This window comes from Pelodiscus sinensis, chromosome 23, assembly GCF_052426305.1.
Source record: "Pelodiscus sinensis isolate ZL-2025 chromosome 23, ASM5242630v1, whole genome shotgun sequence".
NCBI classification, from domain to species: domain Eukaryota; kingdom Metazoa; phylum Chordata; order Testudines; family Trionychidae; genus Pelodiscus; species Pelodiscus sinensis.
In genome coordinates this window covers 16179152-16203118 of record NC_143074.1, presented here as the reverse complement: position 1 = coordinate 16203118, position 23967 = coordinate 16179152, and the positions used below count along the sequence as shown (strand labels likewise).

Genomic DNA, 23967 nt, shown 5'->3' with positions numbered 1-23967 from the left:
ACCCTACCTGGTAACTGGCCATGCTGGTTTGTTTCCTTACTAGCACTGCGGCCATGGAGCCTCTCGGCTCCTATTGGCTCTGTTTTGCCGTTTTCAGCCAATGGAAACTGAGGGGAAGTGGCGGCCCAGCCCACACTGCTTCCTGCAGCTCCCATTGACTGCAAACGGTGAAACGGAGCCAATAGGAGCCGCAAAGCTCTATGGCCATGGCACCAGTAAGTAAGCAAACCAGCGTAGCCACTTAACAGATTTCTCAAAGTGCTTTCATGGAACCCTTTGAGAAACACTGAACGAGACCTAGGCCTGCCAGACCTATTAACAGAACCTGTGACAGAACTGAAACTGTGACAGAGCCCTTTGAGTGGTAATGAAGCCATGTAACAGATATTTGCTACCTCGGGTCTATAATGTCAGTTTCTGAATTTACTGCGTGAATTGACAGGACCTTTGTTTAAAATTTGCTTTAAAAATATTTCATGAGTGTTTTGCTGAAGATTATAAAATCAGATCTCTAAAATATTGTCACTCCACCCCGCCCTGGGCATAAGGGCACAAGTTTAACAGGACTGCGTAAGGCCTCATAAATCCTAAGATTGGCCCTTGCTGTGAAGGCAGGGATTCAGAAAAGGACTAGTCCCCTCCCCCACGCAGCGGCTCTCCCATCCCATGGAAATCACTGATAACAATGGAAATGCCACAGACACAGCAGCTGTTGTTTACTGGCGCTTGGAAAAACCAGCTGTCTGATTTGTTTTTATGAGTGGTTTACAGGTGCTCTTGGTGTAGCTGTTATTCAGGCCGCGCCAGTGTTGTAGTGACCAGCTCTGCCCTTAACTCAGCCCTAAACACCTGCCACCACAGAGATAAGGGCAGGGAGGCGTGTGTTGGGAGTGAGAAGTGCTCCAGGGGTTCAGACACCTGGGAATGCCTCCCCTTTCTTTTGGCGCAAAATGAGCCAGCAACTCACAATCAACGTTTGGATTCTTGGCAGTCATCTTAAAATGGCCTTTTACCCCTCGAAGGGCTGGGAGGAGGTATGTGTGTGTGTGTGTGTGTGTGTGTGTGTGTGTGTGTGCTTGCTGTCCCATTTGTAAGCCTGAGACTGCTCCTCCAGCCCCATTTCTCCCCACTAGTTTATACCCAACCTTTGAACCCCTGCCTTTAACCAGGATCCTAACATTGTCTGGGATACGTTACGAGCTGACCACCTGGGAGCTGACTATAAGTCTCTCTCAGTGTCACCTGCTGACAATCACTATACAACACTTGTGTGGAGTTGTGTGTGTGCATCATGCTGTGAACAGGGCCAAAACCTGACCCAGGTGTCCTTTGCTGGTTTGCCTGTGGGCTCTGAATAAGGACACTCTGTAGCAGCCAAGTATGCCTTAGCCATCAGGTTAAGCTGGCATTGCCCCCCTAAGTGACACTTTAGCTAGTCCATGGTGTGGACTACGCTCCTGTGATAGTTACAGAGAGAGCCTCGAACATCTGCCAGGTTACTGCAAATCCAGAACTGGGCATGGCCCAACACTGTTCTTGAAATGGGTGTTTTTAATTCACAGAGTGTTGTGATAGTTTTCCTTCCCCAGCACTGAGAGCGAACAGCATTTATCTAGGAAATCTAAACAGGCCCATGCGGGTTGTTACAGTCTGGTTTATTACAGTAAAACTATGTTACAATAAGTATAAATACGTATGTAAATGTACAAGCAAAGGAGGAGAGAGTGTTCTGAGTCACCAGATTGTGTATTAGTGGAAAGTGGCCTCGCCACAGCACAAAAGCAGAGTGGTTTATGCTTCACATCCTGGGCTAGAGCCAGTGGGGTTACTTTGGATTTACACGGGGGTAACTGAGAGCAGGAATTCCTCCTGGCAGTAAGTGAATTCTCCACTCGTATCATGTCTTTTCCTATCTGTAGGAGTGTCACTGTGGGACGTTTTATCCATTCATCCATGCTAAGATAAAGAGAGGGACAAAGGAACAGATGCTGCATCCCAGCCTCAAACCAAACACACTGATGTCACTGTGTTCCAGGCTGTCGTGTGGCTGTGACTTGGGTAGGGCTGCCTTGCCCTTCTTATTTAAAGGCACTTCTTTCCCTAACGTAGCACTTTGCTCTTCTCTAGTGTCTTCCAGCTGAGGATCTCCAAGCACTTGACAAACCCAGATACATTAATCTTTATAACACCCCTGTGAGGTGAAGTGTCATCTCCATTTTCCAGGTGGGGAAACTGAGTCAGAGAGGAGGGCAGTGCCCTGCCTACAGTCACATAGCGAGGATGTAGCAGAGCCAAGGAAACCACCTCCGAGTCTTGTTCTCAACACTCAGCTTTAACTGCTAGACGAGCGAGAGAAGGAAATACTGCCACTTTGCTTTTCTAATACTTGCAGGGTACTTACATAGCAATGTATGGGGTGCAAGATGGATAGATCAGCTTCTTCTGTAAGAGTGACAGGGAAACAAAATTCCCCACTGTCCTGAATAGCAAATAACTCAGAAGTCCATGTAGTTAGCCCGGTGGTACTAATCTTGGTGTGTAGGGTCTGATTGTTCAGTATCCTCCCCTCCAACTCTATTGTAAAATACACATACATGGTCACATATTTTCCCCGATAACAAAGGGACTCCTCTGGTGAGAATGAAAGTCTAGGTGGATGTGCCCCAAATTTATGCCCTCAGAGGAAGCCCTGTTTTAGCTGAGCACAGCTCACTGAATACAAATTATTTGCATGCCCAGGCCTTATTGTCCTAAGCATGGAAGTGGAATGGGATTATGGAGCTTGCCTGGCACAGATTACTGGCTCCTTAGTAACATCAACCCAGAAGTCCCTCCGGGTTGCCCGTGAGTGAAAGGAGTCGGATCTGTCACTCAGTGTCAATCCAGAGGACTGGTGCCTCCAGGGGAGTCTGGATTTACAGTGGAGTGGCTGAGGCCAGAGCCGATAAAACTGGGCAGTGAGTGCTCCCGGCGGTGCCTTTCTTGTCACGCACAGGGTGATGGGGGTAACACCAGGGAGAATGACATTGCTGGGCCAGTCCCGCAGAGCATCGAGGCAGAGAGAAGCATGGAACACGGGGGTGCCCCAAGCCAGGCAGAGGCCAGAAGACTGGTGGGATGCCATGGGGCTGGGGCTGAGGGCTCCAGGACAGCGCGGGGGAGTGCTCTCACTTCAAGCTGTGCTGGCTCTCCCTGTGCCGCCGCAGGTCCACCTTGCGCTGGAAGCCCTTGGCACAGAGCTCACAGCTGAAGGGCTTGAAGCCGGTGTGCTTGCGGCTGTGGGTGATGAGGTTGGAGCTCTGGCTGAAGGCTTTGCCGCACACTTGGCACTTGTGGGGCTTCTCCCCTATGAGACAGAAACAAACCATCACTGACTCAAACTGGGGAGGCTGCTTGTGCTGGGCCGACAGGCTGGAGCAATGTGGGTCTCCAGGCCGGACACTGACCCGCTGATGTGTCACCCTGGCTCCCGCAAGAGCTACTTGACTATTGGTTGTTTTTGAAGTTTTTCCTGTTACAGAGTGACTCAGCTACCTCTCTGAAGCTTTAGGACTAAGGGGAGAGCGGGCCTCTCTTCTGGGATTGCCTAGGCTGTGCCCTCTCTGCTGCTTTCCATCCTCTTTTTTATCATGGCCTGGTTATTTTGTTCCCTGTCTCTGATCCCTGCACCCCCACCCCGGCTCTCCCAAGCTGAACACCAATGCAGTCCCACCCAACATGATGGTCTGGGTCACAAATGGGAACATTCAGACCCAGCAGGGGTCCAGTGGGAATTTGTTGGTGCCTCACCCTCAATCTTGTGCTGCCTCTTTGCACAGGTGGGAACGCATCTGTCGTACCCTCCTGCTGCTGCTATACATGCAACAGGTAAAACACATACACTGGGCATCCACCTCGTTCTGTGCATGATCTCAGTGCATATACACAAGGGCTACGTCTACACTGGCCCCTTTTCCGGAAGGGGCATGTAAATTTCACCAGTCGTAGTAGGGAAATGCGCGGGGGATTTAAATATCCCCCGGGCATTTAAATAAAAATGTCCGCCGCTTTTTTCCGGCTTTTAAAAAAGCCGGAAAAGAGCGTCTACACTGGCCCCGATCCTCCGGAAAAAGCGCCCTTTTGAAGTAGGAATAAGAGCCTCTGGAAAAGGGCGCTTTTTCCGGAGGATCGGGGCCAGTGTAGACGCTCTTTTCCGGCTTTTTTAAAAGCCGGAAAAAAGCGGCGGACATTTTTATTTAAATGCCGCGGGGGATATTTAAATCCCCCGCGCATTTCCCTACTACGACTGGTGAAATTTACATGCCCCTTCCGGAAAAGGGGCCAGTGTAGACGTAGCCAAGCATGTGCATGAACACTGGGCTCAAAGGTCTGAGTATGTGCACCCACCTGGATGTGCATGAATGTTGTGGGTTCAGGTGCGCACATCGGTGTTGTGTCATGTCTTCCAGCGTGTGGTTATTCAGGCTCGTATGCAGAGGGGGTGCGAAGGGTGTGAAAGTATCCTGCCTCCCCATCCCCCACCCCACTGTGGTCTCCTAAGTAAGCACGCTCTGACCAGCTGGGGAAAAGCTGGGGCTGATTTCCTCACTTACTTGGGCAACCATAGGGGGTGCATTCACACCCTTGTGGTCCACATTTACTAAAAAAGCACCCCCCCCACACACACACACAGAAATTCCTGCGTACAGGACTATTATGTGTGCGTGTCAGTGTTGTCAGCTCAGGTACATGTGTGTCCGTGTGTATATGACAGGGGTGTGTGAGCACTGCATGACGGCTGTGGGCTCGGGGTGTGTGTGTGTGTGTGTGTGTGTGTGTGTGTGTGTGTGTGTGTGTGTGTTATATCAGGAAGGTTTCTTACCAGTATGAATGTAGGTATGTTTCTTCATGTCCGATTTCTGGTGGAAGCGCTTGCCGCAGTACTGGCAGGGATAGGGCCTTGTGTCGGAGTGGATCAGGAGGTGGGTGGACAGGGTGGATGAGCGTTTAAAAGTCTTTCCACACATCTTACACTCAAAGCTTCTCTCCTGTTGAGGGAAATGAGATCGTGTATGGGGTGGGGAGGGATCAGATTTATTCTAATTGTATACAGCTACGCAGGCTAGCAAATTAAACAAGATAAATCAGGTAATCCTCTCCTAGGAATACTCTTATTATCCCAGTAGCTCACAGGAGTAATGAGTCATGAACCAGGACTTTGTGCTAGGCGCTATCCAAACATAGGACAAAAAAGTCTCTGTCCCAAAAAATGCACAGGAATCTGAGCCACTAGATTGTGTCTTGCAGGAAGAAATGCCTCATCGGAGGAGCGGGAAACTATCGCAAGGGAACCTCTGACACATGAAGGGAATTACCGAGGAGAGCCATGGGATTTATGAGAGCAGAGTGCCAAGAATGAGGTCCATTGTCCCCAGTCCATCTAGCCATTGTGTTCTTGGCATTGGTGTTACTCTGTTGGTGTGTCAGCAGGAAGGCTGTTGTGTTTACCTGCTGGAGATTTCCCCTCTGTTATAGCAGGTGAATTGTCAGACAAATCTCTGTATCCAAACAGTCTCAAACTCTGAGGAGCCTCAGACCCGTTTCTCATGGTGAACTCATCTTGCTATAATGACTGAACCAAAAGCCGGTCTATCTGGACACCCCTTCACTCTCAGGACATTTGGCACCATCTCCAGAGCTGAATGTTGTGATCAAGAGTGGCCTGAGGCCGGCTGCGGCAGCTGGCGCCCCAACCGGAGAACACACAATCGGCGCCCCCGCCTGCACAGCTGTCAATGGCCTGACGTCATCATCAGGCGACCCGGGCGGCGGCGCCCTAGGCCGTGGCCGAGTCCGTCTATAGCCACGGGCTGCCCCTGGTTGGGCTCAGACAGACCCATCTCTAATTATCTCATCCCTCCCAAAGTCCCTGCTAATTAAAGTCCAGCAAATCGTGTTATGTGCGGTGTGCCATCTGACGCAGGGATTCTCAAAGCGTGGTCTAGGGGCCACCAGTGGGTCCGTGACCATCTTGCAGGAGGGCTGTGGGCTCAGGACGGGTTCCCACACTGGTGCTCTACCCCCTGTGAGGCTGGATTTCTGCTGCAGGGAGTGGAGTCACAGGGGCCGCATCCAGCTTGTGGGGGAGGAAGTGGCTACGCAAGCTGCTGCTTCCCCTTGGCCTGGCTGGGGAAATGGCAACGCAAGAAACTGCTTTCCTGGAAGCTTTTCCTGCTGCTCCCCTGGGCCGAAATCCCAGCCAGACCCCCCCCCCCCTCAACCTGCTCCTGCACCCCAATCTCCTGGCCAGACCCCCACCCTCCACCCAGTTCTGCACCCATTTTGTCATCATTGGTGGTAGGCCGGTGGTCTGGGGAAAGGTTTGTGTTGAGCAGGGCGGGCCGTGGGCCAAAAAGTTTGAGAACCACTGATCTAACTAGAGCTGTCAAGCGATTAAAAAAATTAATCACAATTAATCGCGTGATTAAAAAAATGTAATCGCGATTAATCACGCGTGCTGCCCCTCTGAAAAGCTGCGGCGGCCGTTCCAAGGGGCAGCGCTGCAGAAGCCCGGGATCAGCTGGAATTCTCAGGTGACCCCAGGCTCAGTGCAGCTGCCTCTTTGAAACACAGTGGCGGCATTTCAAAGGGGCAGCACCGCAAGAGCCCAGGATCATCTGGAGTTTCCAGCTGACCCCGGCTCCGTGAAGTGCGGCCCCTTTGAAAGGCTGCCCCAGCATTTCCGAGGGGCAGTGGAATGCAGAGCCAGGGATCAAATAGGCCCTCCGGCTGATCCCTGGCTCCGCATTGCTGCCCCTTTGAAGCGCCACTCCAGCGCTTCAAAGGGGCAGCACTGCACAGAGCCCGGGGTCAACTGGGGACTCCAGCTGATCCCTGGCTCCACATTGCTGCCCCTTTGAAGCGCCGCTCCAGCACTTCAAAGGGGCAGCGCTGCACGGAGCCCGGGGTCAACTGGGGACTCCAGCTGTTCCAAAGCTCCTAATGTGCCTGCGATTAACGCGTTAATTTTGTTAACACGTTAACCCTTCCCTATGTTAATCGCGGGCGTTAACGCAGATAAATTGACAGCTCTAGATCTAGCTTAACAAGGAGCACTCAGCAAGAGATGGGGCTTGCCCAGACCCTGCTTTGAGTTATCAGAGGAGCCAGCCCCTTTGGGAATTCAGTGCCACAGGTGACTCTGCACTCCCATCCGCTCCCTGTGGGCTACCAACCTGGGAGTGGACGTTGGTGTGCTGCTCCAGGCTCACAGCATGTCCAAACGTTTTGCCACACACATCACAAGCAAAGGGCCGTGTCCCACTGTGAGATCTTCGGACATGGACTTCCAGCCCGTGGGGTGTGGAGAAGACCTAGAAGAGGAAAGCTGCTAATGAGAATCCTGAAAGACGGCCATGTCTTCAGCTCTATTTTCCAGTTGCCTCTCTTTGTCTAACATTTCCCTCCAGTTGCCTATATTAGCGGAGCCCAATCACAGAACTGGTTCCCCAGCCAGGAGAGTGATTGGCCAGTTTTGTCTCTGCTAGCTGACTGCTGGGCTAGACAAATGAGGTACTCTTATTTACAGGCAGAAAGGGAGTCAAACCAAACTCATGGGTCCACACCCGCCCATCCCAAACTTTCCCGCTGGCTCTGAAGATGGCAGCTAGCTTTGCCCTCCCCGTGGAACGAGCCAAAAGTCTAGATCAGGGGTGGGGAAACTTTTTTGGGTTGGAGGCCACTAACCCACAGAAAAATCAGTCGGGGGCCGCACACAAGTGAGAAACAAACAAAAAAACCCAAATCCTCACCGACGTGGCCCCCGACTGAGAAGGAGAAAGACACTCCCCATACTCCCCTCACATACCAGAGCCTAGAGGGCCCAGCCTAGTCGATTTTGTGTGCTCCAGTCAGGTGATGGGGAGGCTGGAGTCCCAGCACAGGCTAAACACTGCTGGAGGTGGGGGGGGGGGGAGCCTGAGCCTCGGGGGCCAGATCCAGGCAAGCTGGGGGCTGCATCCAGCCCCCGGGCCTTAGGTTCCCCACCCCTGTTCTAGATCTAAACTGGTCATATTCAGATTCAGAGCCATATGCAAACTCTGTGGCTTCACCCAATCTTTGCTCAGCAGTCAGTTGCTTGTTTACAGAGACCTTCCGCTATCAACCTAACAGGGGTGGCTTGTGTCAGGGCAAGTGTAGGAGCTATCCTTTAGGTGTGGCATCGCTCCGGGCTGGACTGAGCACGGAGCTCCAGGAACCTATGGCTTGCACAATCTCCCAGCGTCCTTGGCCACACTGGATCCCTGGCACTCGTCCTCCAGCGGGGTCCCTTGTACCTTATTTCAAACCTGTGGGACCCTGGTGTATGCCAGGCATGTAAAGCTGCAGTTAAAACTGTACCCGTGTAACCCCTAAAGTCATAGCGGTTACACAGTTACGTGCACTGCAGGCTCTGCGGTATAAAGCTTAAAGCAGAACCTGCAGCAAAGCATCCCTGCTCTCAGGGAAGAGGCTTTTCTGCCAGCTCTGGTCCCGGGGAGGGAGGCTTTACTATAGTCTCTCTGGGAGCCCCTGCTAGCCCCACTCCTGGGAAGCCTGTGACAGAGGTTGGGGTTCTGGCTGGGCCGCCACAGACAGGAGCTGCTCCGATGGGCCAAACATGGCTGGAGCAGGCCCCACAGGACTGGAGCAGCCCCGTGTCTGGAGTGGGAGGGGAGCTTCTCCAGCCCCTATCAGTTAACCGTTCTATATCCCTGGTGTATGTGTGTGATGAAAATCACCCCAGGCTCCTCCCCAGCCCTGTGCAGGGCTGGCCTTACCATGAGGTGAACTGAGGCGGCCGCCTCAGGTGCCAGACTGTGCGGGGGGCTCGCGCCACAAGGACCCAGAGTGTAGAAAATTGTGTCTGCTGCGGATGCCTATGTATTCTCTCTGCTCTAGATGCACAGAGATGGTGGAGTGCCATGAGAGGAGTAGAACAGGAAGAAGGCAGCATTGAGACCTTTCAAAGTTTTGGCCCAAGCGAGGGGACATGGGAGCGTCATTTGAGCTCCCCGCCTCAGGTGCCAAAATGTTGTGGGCCAGCCCTGGCCTTGTGTGGCCTCTCTGGGGGACGCACCTTGTTGCACTTCACACAGTGGTAGGTCTCCATGTCTGGCGAGTAACGCATGCTGTAATCGAGAGGCGGCTCAGAACTTGGCAGGAGGTGGCTGCCATACAGACTAACTGAGCGCTCCAGAAGGGCTGACTGCATGCTGGAAGTCATCTGCCTGTAGCTGTATGGAGAGTGGAAGACGTCCCAAGAGAAGCTGGGCTTGTAGAAGGCGGGGGTGCTGGTGGAACTGCTGCAGTCTTTAACTCGCAGAGCCGGCAGGGATGTTTCTGAGGTCGCAAAGGAGAAGAAGAAGAGAGTGGCATGCTCTCTGCTTTGCTTGGGGACTCATGCAAATGCTCCCAGACCTGCTCAGCACAGTCATTTTATTGCTACATAATACTGGTAATGGAAATAGCTGACTAAAGAAAGCTAGAGGGGACAGTGAGTAACTAGTGCTCTTCAGTTCAAACACTGAGGGGCCCAAGCCACAACATTCAGATCACAGTTCAGTCTCCTTCATGGATCCCCAGGTCAGGCCAGGTCTTAGGGAGAACATAAGAACGGCCATACTGGGTCAGACCAATGGTTCATCCCGCCCAGTATCCTGTCTGCCGACAGTGGCCAGTAACAGATGCCCCAGAGGGAGAGAACACAACAGGTAATCCTCACGTGAACCCTCCGCTGTTACCCACCTCCAGAGAAACAGAGGCTAGGGACACCATTCTAATAGGCTAATAACCATTGATGGATCTAACCTCCATGAATCTATCCAGCTCTTTTTTGAACCCTATTAAAGTCCTAACCTTCACCACATCCTCTGGCAAGGAGTTCCACAGGCTGAATGTGAGCTGAGTGAAGAAAAACTTCCTTTTGTTTGTTTTAAACCTGCTGCCTATGAATTTCATTTGGTGACCCCTAGTTCTTATATTGTGGGAATAAGTAAATAACTTTTCCTTATTCACTTTTCCCACACCAGTCACGATTTGATAGACCTCTATCATATCCCCCCTTAGTCTCTTCTTTTCTAAGGTGAAAATCCAAGTCTTTTTAATTTTTCTTCATATAGGAGCCATTCCAAACCTTTAATTTTGTTGCCCTTTTCGAAACTTGAACCTTTTTTTAAAATATATTTAATTAAACTAATCTAGCACTTAATGGATGTGTCTACAAAGCCCCTTACCTCAAAATAAGCTACGCAATTTGCGCTATGCAAATTGCGTAGCTTGTTTCAAGGTTATTTCAAAATAGCTTATTTCGAAATTTGGCACTGTGTACACAGCGCTCGATTTTGAAATAAAGCACTATTCCAACAAGTCCCTCAACCCTCATAGAACGAGGGTTACAGGGACACCAGAATAGCATATCCGTTATTTCGAAATATATTTTGAAATAACGGGTGTATTTAAAGATGCGGAATTGCTATTTCGGGATACTTCCGATATCCCAAAATAGCCCCGCTGTCTAGACGTAGCCAATTAGCCTAGGTGCTAGCACCTCCGAGAGGATTGCTGGACGTGGCATTGACTGCTCCAGCCCACCAATTTACTGTAATCAGTAAGCATCATGGTGTAAGGGTAATGCTTACCGGTTGACTGATTAACTGGCGAACTATTCACATCCCTAGTTCTGATACATCTCAATCTCAGTTTTATGGCTGTGCTCTCTGGCACAACACAGACCTGTTCCCAAAGTTCAGAGGGAAATGCTGCCAGTGGGAAATACCGACAGGCCTTCTCATAACTGATAAGGGGGCAGGGCTCTTCTGTATGGGGTCTAGGAGCCACTCATGACATAAATCTGTTGCTGATACTCCAGGCTGGGCGGTAAGTATTTCCCTGCAGCCCACTTTGTACATCCTAGTTTGGTGCAATGCCAGCCACACACAAGTTGAGGGCGTGTTTTACCACAGATTGAGAACAGAGGCTTTGAGGTGACTGTTTCACAGGTGGTGCTTGAAGGGTGCGGTAGCATGGGTGTGTGTGGACATGTGGGGCTTCCGTCTATCTCTTGATCACCAACATCTCTGTGTGGACAGTGACAAATTTTGAAATAAGCTATTTTGAAATTGACTCAAAATAAGCTATGCAATTTGCATAGTTCAAATTGTGTAGCTTATTTCGCGCTAAGGGTGCAGTGTAAATGTGCCCTTACAGAGAGGGAGAATGAGTTTCTAGTACAGCCTTAGCTATGAGCCAGCTAGCTTTTAGCTCAGAGACGTAGAGACTCCTGCACTAAGCTCTAGAGGTCCCGGGTTTGGTTCTGCCTGTCAGTGTTACACCAAGCATGTGAAAAACTGGCCCTGAGCTCTTTGGAGAGTCTGGCCTTGTGTAGCTAACCTTGAGCTGGAGCACTCGACAATGTCCTGTTCAGATACGGGGCAGGTGCACCTTCTTCCTTCAGTCCAGCACAGTCCTTCTCTTGTTTCGGAACAAGGCATTCTGGGTACTCGCTTTTGAACTCTGTGCTGAAGGTCCTGACTTCCTCTGGTGACTTGTCACATGGGGCTGTGAGCAGAATAGCATCAGGATTAGGTTATTCTAGCTGGCAAAATATCGATGCTGTAATGAGTTAGTGAGTGTGTATGTGCATCATTGTCCTCTGGTGGATGGGATCAGAACTGCCTGACTGTGTATCATAAGCCCTATAGTGCTAACTGGTAATGAAGATTATTCTTAGCTCCAGAGTCAGGGCTTGTGTATGATGGAGAAAAAGAATCTACAGTCTATCATTGCCTTGAAGGTCCAAGTGGCAAACCAGGGACTGGGAGGAGGGAAACAGGGAGGAAGGAGTGTTGTGCAGCAGGCTGACAGACATGAAATCCCAAGGGTCCATGGGTTTGTTAAAATAAGTTCAACACATATAACATCTCTCATTCACAAGCTTAACAATCATAAACAAATTCAGCCTCACCGTCCTTCCTGCAGAGAGTTTGGGATTATTATCCCCATCTTCTAGACAGATAAACTGAGGTCAAAAGAGCTAGTCTCCTCCCTATGCCTGTGTTGATTGGCCCTCATGTTTCTGTACACCTGGCCATGCCATCTCTAAAACTCACCTATCACATTTTGCTGGTTAGACAAAGGTACTTTAATGAGCCTGTTCCAAGTGCCTGAATTGGTCTGAGGTGCGGTATTACAAGGGTGTCATAAGGAGGAAGGAGAAAATTTGTTCCTCTTGGTTTCTGAGGACAGGACAAGGAGTAATGGGCTTAAAGTGCAGCAGGGGAGGTTTAGATTGGACATTAGGAAAAAATTCCTAACTGTCAGGGTGGTCAAATATTGGAATAAATTGCCAAGGGAGGTGGTGGAATCTCCCTCTCTGGAGATATTTAAGAACAGGTTAGATAGACATCTGTCAGGGATGGTGTAGATGGAGCTTGGTCCTGCCTTGAGGGCGGGGGGCTGGACTCGATGACCTCTTGAGGTCCCTTCCAGTCCTATTATTCTATGATTCTATGATTAGTTTCGCCTTTCTCCTTGCTCAGCAACGGGCTGACCTTGGCAATGGGAGGAGTTGGACAATTTGAAAAGGGAGCGTGTCATAGATTCTGGAAAAGGCTGGGATTTCTTGAAGGGAGCAGAGAAAGGGCCAAACCCTTCCTTGGTACTGAACTGGACTATATTCCTCTCCAAAGGATGGGGATTTGACATGCTGTCTCTTGGCTTCTTTCCATGAGGGTACGGCAGGACTAGGCTCTGGTTTCACAGACAGGGCCAAAACAAACTGTAAATTGAGCCTGAATTTGAATAAAGTACATTTGAATGGTGTCTGAAGGGTGAAGATAACTGCCCCCACTGTTCTGCTCCAGCGACAGCTGTGGGAGGATGCACAGGGATGAGGGGGGTCAGTCGGCACAAAAAAGACGGCTGGTATAAGGGCAGGCAGCACATATTGGTATGCCCTGGAGTTCCTTCCTGTGAAATAGTCAGGGGCAACTCCTTTCACAGCCATGACTACACTGATATCCTTTCACCCCTCCAGCCTGCTGTGAAATTCCTTACACCTTGCCGCTGGTTGGTAATGCACAAACAGCGAAGTGCAGATATAGGGTACTCTGCAGCCAGGGGCGTGACTTGCAGCTCCGGTAGACATATTTGGACTTGCTGCGCCTTAGCTTAGAAGTGAGGATGGTGCAGTGCAGACTTCGGCACTACCTGCACATGTGCCTAGGCGTGTACCTAGTCCCCATTGAAGTCCATGTCATAGCTTCCTTGCATCTGCTTTTAGGGTACAGGAGTGTTATTTCGGAATAACTGCCGGTATTTCGAAATAACAAAAGAGCATGTCTACACAGAAAGTCATCATTTCAAAATAATGGTGAGCTGGAGGACTTCTTATTCCGACTCCTGTAACCCTCATTTCATGAGGAATAAGGGAAGTCAAAGGGAGAGTGTTCTTCCTTCGACTTCCTGCTGTGTAGACAGTGCCAAAAGCCGAATTAGGCTCTTTCGACTTCAGCTACGCAATTGACATAGCTGAAGTTGCATAGCTTAATTCGACTTTTGCCCTGCTGTTTAGTCATGCCCTTAGTGAGCTAGCTACTGCAGGTGTATGTACAACCTGCCATTCACACCTGCGGGTACAGCGTAGACCTATCAATAGTGACAGGGCATAGATGGGCCAAAGCTGAAGAGTATATGTGTGGCCAATAGACAGCATAGTTAGGAACCAGTGAAAATTCAGCCATCAACTCTAAGCATTTCTGATCGCTAGTGAATGTTTGCTGGAGTTGGCTGCCTTTGCTGAACCTAAGGGCAGTGGGATCCATGCAGGTTTCAATGCATGTACTATAACTGCCCTCTGGGTGAAAATGGGAATAAATATATTTAAAATGAAAGAAAGCGAAGGAGGGAGGGCTTTTTGCAATGATTTCCATGCAGCTGACGCAGTGATCTGGAAATCAATAGAAACACATCTATTCAAGCGCTGAAATTCATATGTGTGAGTAAAGCCGTCATGTATAGTACTAGTGTCTCTGAACTGCCCCCTGGAATCACTAAACCATGAAGTCAAAGGGGAGAGGGCGAATTCAGTTTCTGAATAAAAGGTCAAATTCCATAGACTTCAACAGGGTTGTACCTATTTATGCCAGTAGCCAATTTGGTCTAGTGCAGTGTTTCTCAACCAGTGGTATGAGTACCCTTAGAGGTACTTGAGAGAAGTCGGGCGGGGGGAGAGGGATACGTCAACACAACTGAAATTTGGAGAAAACTGAATTTTTGTTTTAAGTTTTACCGCACTTTATTATTTTTGTACTTTTTACACCCAAAAATGTCTTTGTCTGCCTGACTACGATTATGTTGTTTAAATAAATGTGTTGCAATGGTAGAAAAAAATTTGGTGTGTCTGAAAACTGTAGGTACTGGTGGTACTTACAATTTTTAGGTGTAAATTTATAAAAAAAAAAAAAAAAGGTTGAGAAACAGTGGTCTAGAGAAGGAGTTCAAGAGAAAAACCCTGCAATGGGGAAGTTAGTGTCTCCACATTAGAGCCCTTCACTCACTGTTTAATCTGTTCATACTCTTGACTCAAACGAAACTCCCATTGACTTCAACAGGCAAGCGACTTAAAGAGGTTCCCAGCTGGTTATCACAGCTCTATGTTACACTGTCAGCATGGCTTTCCAATAGCCAGTTGCCTGGGTGTACATCAACAAACCTGGAGAATGGATCTGACTCACCAAGGCAGAGGGATGGTATTGGATCCCATGTGGGTACAGTCAGGTCCTCATCCTCAGAGTGGTGCTGGTGGTAGGTATGGGCCTTCTTACTCTTCACCAAAAAGGAACGTGGCATTTTCCATGCACTTCCTGGGCTGAAACATTGAAGGACGGGGTAAATAACAGTGAGGAACAAAAATGTTTGCTATCACTTCTCGCTTCCCCACCATTTCCCTCACCCCCTGGCCCGCTCCTCGTGCTTTGATGACCAGATATAAAATCCTTATGTTATGTTTATGAATGAACAACATATCTTGAGACATGGGATTCAGTTCAAAGTACCTGCTTCTCCTACCCCTAACCGGTCAAAGAAGAGGAGTGATTGAAGGGAATTAGGAGCTGGAAGGGGTTCCTCAATTCCAGAAGACTGAAACCCTGGACCGGGCAAAAGGGGCATCATATCATTGTCAGCCATTGTTTGTCACTGGTAGCAAAGCTCAAAGTGCTTTAATAATGATTTAATGAATGCAACCTCCTCTTCAAGGTGAAGAAGTACTGCTCCCTTTATTTTTCAAAGGGAGAAAAGTGAAGCTCATTGAGGTTAAATGATTTGCCCAAGGCCACAAACTGAGTCAGTGGCAGACATAGGAACTGAGCGCAGAATTCCTACTGCTCTGCTCCTAGAGCTGTGTTCTCAACTGGTGGTCAGTGGTGACTTTTTCGGTGGTCCACAGGAACATTGTCCAAAGTCACACAGTGTGAGCAGGCGCCGCTATTAGGCTGTTTTACGCATTTTCAAACCAAAATGTTCGTTGTCTCCTCTTTTTTATCATGTCTCAAAAAGGAGGTGGTCCACAACATTTTTTTGATTGGCTTGGTGGTCCGTGGACTGAAACGAGTTGAGAACCACTGTCCCAGAGGCTTTGGCCTCCTGACAATGCTGCATCTCTGATTCTTGTTTTTTGAATGGATGACAAAATGGGAAAGCTGGCTGGATAATATCTCTTTGGGCCAGGGGTTTTCTGTTGTTTCTCTCTAGAATGCTTCGCACCTACTCTATGATGGGTTTCCTAGGTGCTGCCATGAACCAAATGCTAATGATGATAGTAACAACAACACAATGTGAAAGACATGGCAAACAATGTCAGAGAGGGAGCCTTGACATCAGGAGGGGCTAAGTTATTCCAGGCCCAGGAAATTTCTTCCACAGCTCTATTTCATGATTTGCCATTTTAGCTGACAAATGACAGTCCATGCAATGGCACAGCTAAAGTACCGAGTGGGAAAGAGTTACACATTGGCTCTGAAACAAACACTACGAGGCGGCTGAAATGCATGAATTGGCAACAAACCCCAAATGCTGAAATTTAATCAGATGCAATTCCCTTGCAGTGCATCTGTTATCTTTAGTACCCAGGCCTACTCCCTCCCCACTTCTCAAGGGCTAATAACTGGCCTTGTGCTAGAGAACACAGGAAAGTGCTCAACATTAGACACGATGAGGAGATCAGGTGATCTCTTATTTGCATGCACATTTGCATTTTCCCCTATAATTATTCAGTAGAGTGGCAGTAAAAGCAAAGTCTAGTATATTTCACCTTGGAAAGTTTATAGTAAATCCTGGCTCTGTGTTGATGGGCAAGTATCCCTCCCTCCCCCACAACATGAGAACAGTTGAAGTGTAATGTACATATTTACTAAAACGAGACAGAGAAAAAAAACCAGCACCTGTAGAGCAAGAATGACCTGAAACATTTCAGTGAGGCAGCCAGGGAAAGTCATGAATGGATCATGGAAACACAGCGATTAGGAATGGGAAAAATCTGAGTTCATCTAGTTCATTCTTCAAGGCCCAGTATAGGAGCTGACCTTGAGTATTGGAAATATGAAATGTATTCACTAGTGCTTTGTCCAGTGTTGTCTTAAATGTCCCAAGAGACAGGGGGACAGATTTCCAAAGGTATTTAAGTGCCAGAAGATGCAAATAGGGTGATTAGTGTGATTTATAGCAGTGACTAAGTAGATTAGGTGCCTATGTTCCAATGAGAGTTAGGCACCTAACTAGTTTAGGTTCTTTTGTAAATTACACTAATCACCCCCATCCACATCTTTAGGCACCTTAATACCTTTGTAAATCTGACCCAGGGCTCCTGTTGCTTAATAATCCATCTGTTGAGCCAAATATTGAAGTTTCTAGTCAGCGTTTTCCTTTAAAACATCAGCGCTGATTTGCAAGCAATGACTCCTTTTACCTAGTTGCATTTATTGTCCCATAACTCACTGCTGAGGTTTCTTGTAAGCACCACAAAGTTACAGGGCTCAATTGTGTCAGCCATAGAGTATAAAACTTCCACAGGAATCAATAAAAGTTTCCCAGGTGAGTGTCTGTGCAGGGGAGGGGGTTTGCAAGATTGGATCCACACTGTTTCATGTAGGTACACTGGGTCAAAGTCTGCTCTCAGTTCACTAGTGTAAATCTGGAACAGCTCCACAGAAATCAGTAGAATTACTCTAGATTTACACCAGAATAACTGACAGCCAAATTTTGCTTGATGTCTCTATGGCCTTTGCTTAGTTCAACGATCTTTGATGCACTACTGAACGTTGCAAAAGGAAGTCCCCCTCCCTTTCCACCCCACATTACAGAGAAAACAGGAACTGGGAGCCCAGAATGTAGTTAATTAACTGCATCAGATTATATTTGTGATTCACATGGCCAAATGTGAGCGAAGCTGGGAGCACAGATTGTGAGAGAAAAATATTATCTCTGTTGGAAACACAGATTACCAGTAGCAAGTGGTTAACTGCTGCTAATATCTAACCATGATACCCTGGGAAACTGGCAGTATGGACCCCGCCTTTAAGAGATAACACCTTGTTTTATTTATAGGATTGCCAGTCCTCCAGGATTGTCCTGGAGTCTCCAGGTATCAAAGATTGCTCTTTCACAGAGCCATCATGTCCATAGGGTCAGGGTGGCTGTCCCAGACTCCGTGCTTTTGGGGTCCTCAGGGTGGCTGCCCCAACCGTCCCACGGACAGGACCTGTGGGATACCTGGGGCTGGAGGCCTGGTGTGGCAGCAGCAGAGTCACCCCCCTGCACTCACTGCGACAAAGCTAAAGTGGCCTGGCAGCCTGCTCTGCTCCATCCTGCTGCCCTCTCCCAGCCCGCTGTGCTCAGCTTCTCTGGAATGGGTTCCCTAGGGAAGTAGTGGAGTCTCCATCCCTAGAGGTGTTTAAGTCTCGGCTTGACAAAGCCCTGGCTGGGTTGATTTAGTTGGAACTGGTCCTGTCTTGGGCAGGGGGCTGGACTTGACGACCTTCTGAGGTCTCTTCCAGCTCTGTGATTCTATGATTCTCAGTAGCAGCAGGAAGCAAAACGCCCCAGCCTTCGGGCACTCCGCTTCCTACTGCCGTGGAGAAGCAGGGCACAGTGGGCTGAAAGGAAGATGCAGCAGGGTGGAGTGGAACAGGTTGCCAGGCCACTGTTGCTGCGATGAGTGTGGGGGTGGGATGACCCCGTGCTGCCATGTGCCAGGCCCCTCATAATCCTCTGGGTTATATTGCTCAGAAGCAGGGCAGGGGTGGAGTAGGGGGTCGGGGATTGCAGCAGGGGAGTTGCCGTGGGCCTCACACCTGGCACACAGAGGGTGGGGGATGGGACGGCCTTGTTCTTTAATTCTAGATGAAACCTCCAGGACTACATTCAATCAAAACTGGCAAACCACATGTCTTAGCAACTACTGTGTGGACATAGAGAGATCTGAATTTTAGGTATTACACAGGGATAAAAGTCTGTCTCAGAGTGGGCTATATCATGTTATAAATTTAAGGCCTGATTCTGGCGGGTGTTGAGTACTCTCCAGGATTAAGTTTAAAACCCACCTTTTAGGAAGCTGGTTTTTGCTGGTCTTTTTGGTGGCGAACCCTTCCTTGGGTGCTGATCATATAATTAAGTTATATTTTTCACTAATTAGCCAAAGAGGATTATCCAAAATGTGGCTGTCTTAGCTTCTTCGTGGTTCCAAAGGGAGTGTAAATTCAATGTCAGATTCATCAGAATTACTTAGTTACTGCTCTCTGAGGGTATGTCTACACTACCCTCCTAGTTCGAACTAGGAGGGTAATGTAGGCATACCGCACTTGCAAATGAAGCCCGGGATTTGAATTTCCCGGGCTTCATTTGCATAAGCGGGGCGCCGCCATTTTTAAAATCCCGCTCGTTCGAACCCCATGCAGCGCGGCTACACGGGGCACGAACTAGGTAGTTCGAACTAGGCTTCCTACCTAGCTGCATGGGGTTCGAACGAGCGGGGTTTTAAAAATGGCGGCGCCCCGCTTATGCAAATGAAGCCCGGGAAATTCAAATCCCGGGCTTCATTTGCAAGTGCGGTATGCCTACATTACCCCGCTAGTTCGAACTAGCGGGGTAGTGTAGACATACCCTTAGAGAATGCACAATAACTGTATTTTGCAAGGAGCCAGAGGAAGCCCCAGGGAGAGTAGCCACATTGCAGTTTTAGCTTTCAGCATGGAAAAAAATATTCCCAGATTTTTCCAAAGTGGCTTGGGAATACAGGCAGTCCCCGGGTTACGTACAAGATAGGGACTGTAGGTTTGTTCTTAAGTTGAATCTGTATGTAAGTCGGAACTGGCATCCAAATTCAGCCGCTGCTGAAACTGATCAGTTTCAACAGCGGCTGAATCTGGACACCAGTTCTGACTTACATACAGATTCAACTTAAGAACCCCAGGCATCCCCAAGTCAGCTGCTGCTGAAACTGATCAGCAGCTGATTCCAGGAAGCCCGGGGCAGAGCAACTCTACCTCGGGCTTCCTGTAGTCAGCCGCTGGTCAGTTTCAGCAGCGGCTAACTTGGGGACGCCTGGGGCAGAGCAGCTCAGGTGCTGCTGGGTTGGTCCAGTAGCGCGGCCGCTCCTCGGCGCTACTGGACCAACCCAGCAGCACCCCAGCTGCTCTGCCCCAGGTGTCCTGATTCAGCCACTGCTGAAACTGATTAGCAGCGGCTGAATCAGGACTCCTGGGGCAGAGCAGCTGAGGTGCTGCCGGGTTGGTCCAGTAGCGCCCAGGAGCGGTGCTGTGGGACCAACCGGCAGCGCCCCACCTGCTCTACCACAGGCCCCGGGCTTTGCTCCACGTCTCCCTGGTCTGCTGGGGGGGGGGCACTAGCTGCGTCGTCCCCCCAGCAGACCAGGGAGACGCTGAGCAAAGCCGCGGAGGACCCGGCTGGACCCACGGCGCTTCCAGCTGATCTGGAAGCGGCCGCGGGTCCGGCCCTGGGTCCTCCACCGCTTTGCTACCCGTCTCCCTGGTCTGCTGGCTCCCCCAGCAGACCAGGGAGACAGGGAGCAGCTTTTCTCGCCCCGGAGGAGGCGGGCGGCGGGACCAGGCATCCCACTGCTCCAATCCTCCGGGGCGAGAAAATCCCCGTTCGTAACTGCGGATCCGACATAAGTCGGATCCGCGTAACTCGGGGACTGCCTGTATAGTGATTTTGGACTTTTTGATTTTTGGGTGCCTAACCTGATACCCCTTAAAGGTCCTGATTTATAAAAGGTGGGTAGTCAGCAATTTCTAAAAATCAGGCCCCATTAATGCATCTTTGGGACCCCCAAAATTGAGGCACCCAAAATCACTAGCCTCTTTTAAAAATCTAGGCCAATGTTCACAATAATATCTTATATTTGCAGAGAGTCTTCCATCCCAAAGGTTCCTAGACCCTTTAGGACATGGTTGATGGGTGCCCAATAGAGTTCACAGGGAACATCTCTTTAAAAATGTGTAAGATGTACTACAGTTACATTGTTACGCTCAGTGTTGTACAAGAACTTACCTTAGAATGTCTTATTTTCAGGGGGTTCTGACTATTGTTTGAGCTGAAACATAGGGTATAATCCTATATTCTTTGTACATCCCTGACTCAGACTGAAATGAATGGGAGTTTATATTGCAGTCTTCATACAATGCACAGTCAACCTGCGGAACTCCTTGGCAGAGGACATTGTGAAGACCAGGACTTTAACAGGATTCAAAAAAAGACCTAGATAAATTAATGGTTCATCAGTGGCCATTAGTGAGGATGGGCAGGAATGGTGTCCCTAGCCTGTTTGTCAGAAGCTGGGAATGGGTGACAGGGCAGGATTCACTTGATGATTTCCTGTTCTGTGGATACCCTGTGGGGCATGTGGCATTGGTCATTGTTGAAAGACAGGATACAGGGCCAGATGGACCTTTGGTCTGACCCAGTATGGCCGTTCTTATGTTTCTTATGTAAAAAAATGCAGGCTCAGGCCCTTTGTTGATGTGGTTTCCAGGCCTGTCAGAAAATTGCTGTTATGACATTATTAATATGGTCTTCATAGCCCCTGATCCTGCAAACACTTACTACCCAGTGAAGTACTTCAAGCTGTGAGTGATTCCATTGACTTCAGTGGGAATACTCACAACAATAAGCAAATCTCACAGGGGTTTCGGTGTTACTCTGTAACTATAAAAACAACGAGGAGTCTGTGGCACCTGAAAGACTAACAGATTTATTTGGTAAAAACTTAAAAAACAACAAATGGTCTGGTAGCACTTTATAGACTAACAAAACATGTAAGAAAAAGCCACTTGGTCAGATGCATGGAGATGTCAGATCCATCCATCTAACAAAGTGGTTTTTACCCATGAAAGCTTATGCCCAAATAAATCTGTTAGTCTTTAAAGTGCCACAGGACTCCTTGTTGTTTTAACAATAAGCAAACATTTGATAGCAGGTGTTTGCAGGACTGCATCCGAGAGACTTAATCCTGGAGAGTACTCAACACCCGCCAGAATCAGGCCTTAAATTTATAACATGATATAGCCCACTCTAAGACAGACTTTTATCCCTGTGTAATGCCTAAAATTCAGATCTCTCTATGTCCAAATTTGGAAAGTTAACTCTCAAGAGGAAAGAAGATATTTTTTCACTATTTTTGAAGAAAATTCAGACCAGACAGTTAGAGTTACAAATAAAATACATTTTCAGATGGGTTGATCACTTGTAGAAAGTCTCAGTTCAAGGAAAAATGTTTTCTTCTTCCTACAAACTTTACTTGATATTATAGGGGGGTTTTCAGTTTTCTGGGTGCAAAACAAAACCAAAAAACACACTCAAAACAAAACCAAAGCACAAACCTCACAAAATTAAAGAACTCTCCTTCTTACTCTTCCTCATACATTATGAAGAAACCCCACTACCATCGCATGTATTTTAATTTTTTTGAGCGCTAACAAAATAAGGGTTTTTATAGGCTTCTGACACTTTGGAGCTTAAGTAGCACTCAAAAGACTTTCAGTCTTTTAAATGAAAATTTAAACACACTAGTCCAGCTTTAGAAAATTCTACTCACCAGGGATGAATAATTTGTATTGTTTTTAGTGAAGAAGTAAACACCTCATTAGTTCTTTATTATCATGGTGAGGTAGAGCAAATGGATGTTGTGCCAGGACTGGCAATTTTTCATTATAATTTTACCTGTAAGGAGGATGGAAATACTTGCCCATCTGAATTAATTTTTTTTTAAATAAAGAGTTTTAAAAAGTGATATCAGGATTTTTCATTAGGAGTGTGATTCAGTTCTTACTGAAATCACTGAAAATACTCTCCTGGACTTCAATGGACATTGGATCGGTTGTCAAAGGATAAACAGTTTTGACAATGCACTGTAAAGCAAATCCTATATTCCTTTAATTCTCACCTGTCGTGTGGGCTTGTCGTTTGTCTATTCACCTGCATTGAACCAATCTGCCTATATCAGGTGGGAGTTCAAACTTATTCCATATGCTAACACAGTGTTTCTCAAACTGTGCTCTGCAGACCCATCTCCAAGGGCTCCGCAGGTTGACAAACTGGAAACATCGGTAGGTACAACGTATACAATCAGTGGACCGCTGGGGCTCCACATAAGTACAACACATACAATCAGTGGACCGCTGGAGCGCCGCATAAATTTTTACGCATGTAAAGGGCTCCGGAGCCCAAAAAGTTTGAGAACTACAATTATGCCACATTAAAAAACCTATTTAGGAGGGGGTAGAACAAGTTAAATCAATTGCTAAACTGGACCAAAAATACTAAATAGCATTGACCAAATCCTCAACTGGTGTAAGTAGGCATAGCTACATTGAAGTGAATGGACCTTTGTGAATTTATTTAAGATGAATTTCTGGCCCCATGAAAATATCAATCAAAAGAAAAAAGGTAATTTGTCCTCATTGTGAAGATACAAAAGGGCACATCTGGAATGTATTCTGCATATAGGTTTTTATTGTGACCAAATTATTTAAGGTCATAGTAATATCTGTACTTTTTTGCTGTTATCATTCTCTCTTACTACTTATTTTAACATGCCCATGCCCATGTGCACATGTCTAAGTTAAATAAATGTATCGTTTTTAAAAGGTTTTTATCTAAGCACCTCATTCTAAAACAATCCCATAGCACATGTAACTGACTCATGTGGTGGAATATATCTGCAAATGCAAGAAATCAAAAAGAAAAGCTTGTAAAGACACATCATAGGAATGAATTCAACAAAGTTAGTAAATACGTTAAAAAAAATCACCTGTTTGGGGGATTGTAGTTTGCAGGATTCAAGACTCCCCAGACAAACCTAGAGCAAGAGATCTTCTCTTTCTCTTTCTGTGTCTCTTTCTTCCACTTTTTCACTTGGTAGCTGTCTTCTGAAAAAGGCACTTCTCCTTTTTTCTTTCTGGTTTTTTGCCCCTGTTCCCCTCCCTGATTTTTCAATCAGATTATTTGTGTCAAAATCTGGCGGTGAAGAAACAACCAATGGAGAAGCAGAGCCTGGACCATATTTGCTTATCAAAACTTTCCAGGACTTTGAAAACTTGAAGAGAATTCATGTTGCTCAACTATGCACTGTAGAAGCAGTGCCCTTAACACAGTGGGGCTTTCTGCTGAAATAATCTTTTATGATACTGACAAAGTGCATGACACAGGGAATAATGTACCAAACAGACTCCCCTCTCCCCCCAAAAAAGGCTGTTAAGGAACCTGTATTTTTCCACACATTCCTTTACAACTCCCACCAATATCACACCACTCTCTCATGCATACACTCATACACTTCAGTCTCATGTACCAAACCATTTATGCACATACACAAGATTTTTTTTTAAATTTCAAAATGTATTTTTACCTCTGCAGTCTACATAGAAAAAAAGA

At 47.8% G+C, this 23967-nt stretch overlaps 1 protein-coding gene across 1 annotated transcript; it reads right to left on the bottom strand.

Annotated features, from left to right (window-relative positions):
- Positions 1–1640: 1640 nt before the first annotated feature.
- On the bottom strand, positions 1641–23696 carry GFI1B (growth factor independent 1B transcriptional repressor). The gene is made up of 7 exons (XM_006136830.5): positions 23345–23696; positions 14754–14887; positions 11410–11577; positions 9098–9360; positions 7215–7352; positions 4862–5027; positions 1641–3346 (listed from the first exon to the last, which is right to left on the bottom strand). Exons 2-7 carry the CDS (start codon positions 14866–14868, stop codon positions 3168–3170), a joined length of 1029 nt encoding a protein of 342 aa, XP_006136892.1. The 5' UTR covers positions 14869–14887; positions 23345–23696; the 3' UTR covers positions 1641–3167.
- Between the last annotated feature and the right edge of the window lie 271 nt (positions 23697–23967).

Excerpts from the sequence above, each read along its gene's own strand:
- GFI1B (XM_006136830.5), bottom strand. The coding sequence starts at position 14,868 with ATGCCACGTTCCTTTTTGGTGAAGAGTAAGAAGGCCCATACCTACCAC. Across the intron at positions 11,578-14,753 it reads AATACCATCCCTCTGCCTTG|CCCCATGTGACAAGTCACCA; the intron begins GTGAGTCAGATC and ends TTCTGCTCACAG. Across the intron at positions 3,347-4,861 it reads ACATACCTACATTCATACTG|GGGAGAAGCCCCACAAGTGC; the intron begins GTAAGAAACCTT and ends TCTGTCTCATAG.